The sequence below is a fragment of the Cariama cristata genome, unplaced genomic scaffold (genome assembly GCF_000690535.1).
Source record: "Cariama cristata isolate BGI_N322 unplaced genomic scaffold, ASM69053v1 scaffold3164, whole genome shotgun sequence".
Lineage (NCBI taxonomy): Eukaryota > Metazoa > Chordata > Aves > Cariamiformes > Cariamidae > Cariama > Cariama cristata.
Window position 1 is genome coordinate 37,610 of NW_009611035.1, and position 6,301 is coordinate 43,910.

General features: G+C 35.2%; 1 protein-coding gene across 1 annotated transcript in view; it reads right to left on the reverse strand.

Moving 5' to 3' along the window:
- PIK3CB (phosphatidylinositol-4,5-bisphosphate 3-kinase, catalytic subunit beta) overlaps nt 1-3,323 on the reverse strand; it is a gene marked incomplete at its 5' end in the record, with an annotated part of 27,524 nt that extends 24,201 nt beyond the window's left edge. The window contains 2 exons of the mRNA XM_009698073.1: nt 1,043-1,231; nt 3,270-3,323. Of these exons, the coding sequence (XP_009696375.1) occupies nt 1,043-1,231; nt 3,270-3,323 (243 nt within the window). The remainder of the gene's footprint in view (nt 1-1,042; nt 1,232-3,269) is intronic.
- Between the last annotated feature and the right edge of the window lie 2,978 nt (nt 3,324-6,301).

The following is a 6,301-nucleotide window of genomic DNA, read 5'->3' on the forward strand; positions in this document are numbered from 1 at the left end:
CCAAAAAGCATCACAAGAGTTGGGTTCTATTTGGGTAAATACAGAAAAAGGCAGCTACACCAACTTCTTTACAGTATAGTGAAATAACCTTGCACTTCTATACAGGAAACAAATGACACAATTTTACTGAAAATGTAATCTTGTATCACAAGCACCAGTCTTCAAGTCCCTAATTACTTATAGTTACTTTAAAGAGACCTTATTGGGTCAAACAGTCAACATGAAGAGAATTAAGTATTTTGTACCACTAGTGGGTATCATATCTCTTTGAAAAATTACATCTGCCTCAATGAGGTTTAATTACCCCTATTTGGTCAAACAGTCAACATGATGAGAAAGAAGTATTTTGTACCACTGGTGGGTATCATATCTCTTTGAAAAACTACATCTGCCTCAATGAGGTTTAATTACCCAGTCCGAGATGTGGATTTTTCTAGTATTTGAGCAGTTTAACAATTTTTATAAGAAGCTTTTTTTCAGATCTTGATTTACAAACTTTTTTGGTCTTCTTTCTGTTTGTTTTTTGTTTGTTTGTTTTTCCCAAATAACCTTCTAAAACAAGTTCTTACTGTGAGGGTGGTCAAATGCTGGTACACATTGCTCAGAGCGACTGTGGAGTCTCCATCGGTAGAGATACTCAAACCTCAGCTGGACACAGTCCTGCTCCAGCTGACCCTGCTTGAGCACAGGGGTTGGACTAGATTACCCCAAGAGGTCCCTTCCAATCTGAACAACTCTGTGATTCTATGAGATTCCTTGCATTTAAGATCAAAGTCGAGCACAAGATTTTAAAATTAGCCTGTGTAAATAATTGCTGTGCCTTTCTCATTATTCAGAGGACCTCCGAAATGCATTCTGGGTTTTAGTTTTGTTTTTTAAGATAGTAAGTTCTTGCTCATGTGTCCAGGCCACAGAAGGTACACAATGAACTTTGGTTTACACAATAGTACCATTTCAAAATGTCTATACCTGGGAAAGAAACCCTATTTACTCATGATTTGACTCCAGCATTTTTCCCCACCATCATTGTCTTTTCCCTTACCTGAGCAACATCTTCAAGTTTGTTCCATTTTAAAGAAAGCAGCAGTTTTGGCAATGATTGTGGAAAATTTTCACGACAGTCATAGCGCAAAGTCCAAATAAGATCCATTTCATTTTCACAGAGTTGAGACAAAGGATCTCTTTCCATTATTTCTTTTAGCACAATATAAAACTTCTTACCACCTCGACCCTAGAAAATGAGAAATGTACAATGTTTGATATATTCAGTAAGATTCTTGTATTTTAGCTCAAATACTAGAAATCCTACACCAGGAAGAACATCAGAGAAAACTCATGAAACACAGGGGAATGACTACTATCCCTTTCTTTCAGATTTCTTAAGCTGTAAGAACTGTAACTAATAGATTCAAAATTCAGTGTATAGAAGTTTCTGAAAAAGTAACTAAACTTTAGAGCTAATGACACTAGATGGCAATATTTCTATTTTCCAGCTCTAACACGGAGAACTTTCGTTTAGGATGCACATACTTTCTCCTTTTGTTTTTCAAGTAGGCAAATTTCACAGATATACATCTATTTTTTTTTCAAATTAAAAGCCAAAAAATACTTTTCCAACAATAACCAAAGGGAAGTACATTTGCCAAGTATACAAAGACATATTTTTTTTGTTTTCTAAACCAAACTCGTCTTTTCCAGACATTTTGCTCCATTTTATATCTCTGAAACATTAACATTAGTACTTATTCTAAATCAGTTTGTATGAATGAGTCTTCACACTGGCTTAGTTAATACCTTCTGTCTCCAGCCACGTCCTTATGCAAACTGAAAGGGTGGAAATTAAAGCAACGATATCAGCAACAATAGCATTTCATAAATTAACGGGAGACAAAAGAAACTGCTGCTTGTGGGTAAGGAGGTAGTACTTAAAGGGAATAAATTAGTTTTAATATATATTTTAGAACACAGTATCACAAGCTTTAAATACTGAAGCCAACTTTATCTTTGCAAAGCTGAAGAAGTTTCTACGTAATTTTAAGAGGTAGCCCAAAAGTCTTTACATTAAAGGAAAAAACAAGAATAATGGAAAGTTCAGAAGAAATGGTAGGCAAAATCAATTAGGATTCATAGCAGAAACAAACAGCTCTCATCAAATAACACTCTGCACAGGTTTCCCACCTGACCAAAAAAAAAAAAAAAAAACCAAAACCAAAACCACATCTGCTGCACACAGAACTTAAGTTTAGCCCCTTCTAGAAATGACAAGTGCCTGAGCCTTGTATTGCACTGAAAAGTTTTATATTTTCACGTAAAAATACCATCTAAGTATAAATTCTTTAGGAGTGAATAGACTTTAAAAAGCTAGTTAAATTGCAATGCTTGTTCAGTAAAACTAAGCACATACTCTTGTTTCTGTATGAAAAGAAGCAAACTGTCTTGACAATAAGGTGATTCTTGTATCTGAAAATGTTAATCTTTCAAATCAAAAGTCACAATATTGTCAAGCTGGCATGCTGTTATTTAAAACTTCCAGTTATTTGTACACTAAGTTGTTTGCACCCAAAGCAGCAGCGAGTTTTCACTTTTCCGGAGCACTTTAGGCACTTGGTATTGCAACTAACACATTTTTCAATTAACTGCTTTTTTCTTGTATAAAATACAGTTATTATTACTGTTGATCCCACTGTGCTTTCACCATCTTAAATTGCAATCTTCTGTATTTTTGTATTTAATACAAAGAAAATGCCCTCAGATTTTTGTGATCTTTTCAAAATTTGTCATCAAGTTAGAACTATCCAATTCCTCAAGAAGAGCATATAATCATCAGACTTAAGAAACAACATCTTATAGATCAATGACCATTTTTGAGAGACTTTATTTGGAAACATCTGACAATCAAGCAAATCATCACACTTGATAAAACTGAACAACTTCCCAGCAATATTTTATGCAGCCTAGGAATGTTTTTCTGACCTAGATCTAATGTAAATCTTAGCTGTGTTGCAATTCCTTAGAGTAAGTAAAGAAATTCTGCTTTTTGGGAAAAAACACCCCAACTAACTGATAAGTAGTCCAAAATATACTGGAAAAGGCAGATATATACCTGAATTTAAAGGCAGTTCACCAAAGTGAATTACGTAAGAAAACAGAGCCAGTAGAATTGTTACATGAACATCTGACTTGTTTATTTCTAGATTGATGTAGAAGATAAAAAAAAAAAAAAAACACACAGAAAGTTGATTTTAACATAGTCTTTAGCAGATGCTTACCGCCATTGCAGCATTGTCACTGCTTCTTGCAATCTCAGCTGCCTTTTCAAGTATCTGCAAAAAGATGTTTTTAAACACATTAGATTTAAAAACAAATCTGACTGCATTGAAAGAATAAATATTATAGAAATGAAGCAGATAAGGAAATTTTGCTATATTTTATATAATTAAAACACTATTACTTCGTATATACAGTGGTATAATATCGACTTTTATGCTGTGTCCCTTTTCTAATGTGCAGGACTATGGAGACCATGAATATGAGTGCTCATGATTGTCTCCATTTTCTTCTTCACCACTCCTGGGCTAAGTAGTCTTCCCTACAGCATCTTTTTTTTCTGTTTCTGTTTGCATTTCCTCCTTATTTTTCAGTACAGCAAACCAATTCCTCAACTCCAAATTATCCTTTGCTTTCTCATCTCTACTTGTGCTATTTTTGAGAGCACTGCTCCCATGAGTCACATCTGTCACCCATAGATCCACACTTCTAGCTCTCTATTTCAGTATAAATCCACAAACTTGGTCCTTTCACCATTACTCAGATTGCCCATATGATCTCAACTGGCGTTTCCAGCTACTTCCCAAAAATCTAGGATCTTCCCTTGTATAATATCATGAACAATCAGCTTCCAACAAGAACTCATTTAATGATCAAGTGAATATTCCACTAACAAGCCCCCAGCACCAGTTCATACACAGCAACCCTCAGGAACAAGGACTGATACCTTTGTTAACAGCAAAACAGTATTCCCCCAGAAGTTCAGCTCTGAGTTACTCTTACTCCTTTTTTTTTTTTTTAACCTAGTTTTTGAAGTTCATGTAATAAATCATGATGACTAGTTAAGTATAGATGTAAATATAGTTCTTCAAACTATATTCTGCACACTACTGCAACCAACAGAGATGTGTTAGAATGGTGACTGCCCTAGCTAATTAGACCAGCTGAACCAGTCAGGTAGGTATATTTACAGTTGTCAGATGCTGCTGCTTTGAGAAACAAGTCATAAAATGAAATATCAATTAAGAAGGAAGTCTAAGGAACTACACCATCTCCTTCCCTCAGAGGTCTGCCCCTGCTGTCACTACCTCCAGACATAGATTCAGCAAGACTTGTATTATCTTTACTCAGGCAATATGAGAAACATCAAGAGACTACAATAATCAGAGCATAAATACCCAGCACCTAAAAGTCCTTTAAAAGGCATACTAGTTTTATTTCTTTCTCTGTATGAAATGCCTACTAATATAATGTATTACATCTGCTACTTGGCTACAAAGCTTGTTTACATATAGTGCACATGAAAACATGCATAAACAAAATCACATTGTTCTAATTCTATGTTTGATTTTTAGAGTTATGCTGTTTGCAAATAAACTTTGAAAGTTTCTGCAGGTCGAGCTTTGTTCAACTGAACTATGAGCCCCTCAGCGTGTCAGCAGCACTGATCATTAGCCAGCCCAATATATGGCTCCTGCATTAGATAACAGTTTTCTTATCAATTGTCAAGGCGCTTCTGCTCAGTCAACCCCAAAGAGCTGTTCACTGCAAGCAGACTGATGCTATGATCGAAGATTAATCTATTTTTGCACATTATGTTTCTTAAAGATTTAGCATCTGATTCTCCATTTGCTTGGCAAAAACAAGCAACAACACTGGGAAAATTAGAAGCAGCCATACACCAAGTAAACCTCATCTAGACAATTTTGGAAAACAGATGCTCAGCTGATATAATCCAAGCAGCTACAATGTTACTCCATCAAGAGAATCTTTCAGAGATTGGGTATTTTACTCTCTTTTCCAGTGGAGAAATTTCAGTATACCCACAGAAACTGAATGAATTATCAAAGCTTAGACCTCCAATTTTTCCAGTGATACTGCAAAACAATTTCTTAACTCTAGGGAACTGCAAGTAGCAAAAGTTACAGGGGTGGTGGTGGTGGTGAGAATAACTGCTAAAAAAAAAAATGAAAAAGAAAAAGCACATTTTGCAGCATTTCCTCAAAGTTGAATGCTTTCAATGAATGTTTCATTACCATCTCTGAAACCACTTTACAAAGACGCTCTGGGATTTTCCTCTATCTGATACACAGGATTTCTCAGATACAGTTCAAGAAGGGGGAAAAGTCACAAACTAAGAGAGGCCAGCAGCCAAATGGAAGTTACAAGGGATGGTGAAGGCCATCAGACCTTAATGTCAACACACCAGGTAACTTACTCAGTAAAATCTTTTGTCTGTATTCACCCCAGCATTTTAACATACTGAAAACTTGGTATTGCAGGTACAAACAAAAAGAACAAATTTATTTTTTCCTTTGTTTTGCCAGACCAAATACACAATTACTTAAAAAAATATATTTTTACATAACATGTCTGTGATATGCACATCAAAGCAGCTTTTTTTTCCTTTAGAAATTCAATACATATAGTGTAATGACCAAAAAACTTAAAGCATTACAAATAAACCAATAACAAAACTAAAATACATCCAGTATGAAAAGTAAACCGGTCAACTATGATTAAGAAGGCAATTAGTCAGTACAGGTTTAGCTCTTAGGGCATTTCCAATGGCTGTTTTAATACAAGTACTTCACTGACAAGAAGGGTAAAAAAAACCAAATATAACCCAAAATAAAAAAAAAAAAAGCTTATCTTGTTATTTGATTTCTCTTTGATGAACCTTAAACCTAAAATCCCTCTTTGATCAAGCTGATAGAGCTTGGTGGTTTCTGACTTTTTGTTCATGCCCCTAAAGGGGCAAAACTGTCAAAAAAAAAAAAAAAGGCAATTTTCTCTAAGTGGTTATTAACTTTCCACAAAACAAAATTCAGACTAATGTATGTAGGAGTTAAACCTTGCTTTTTCAGTGCATCATTAGCTGTTTTAACACTTTTTTATTACTTGTTTCCTGGTCTTAGCTTTACTTGATGATCTGTGAACTTGCTATCTAGCATTCCACGCCAGAATGGCATTCTCCTGGAGAATTCCCATGGTATTCTCCTGGGGAAACTGGCAGCTCATAGCCTGGACAGGA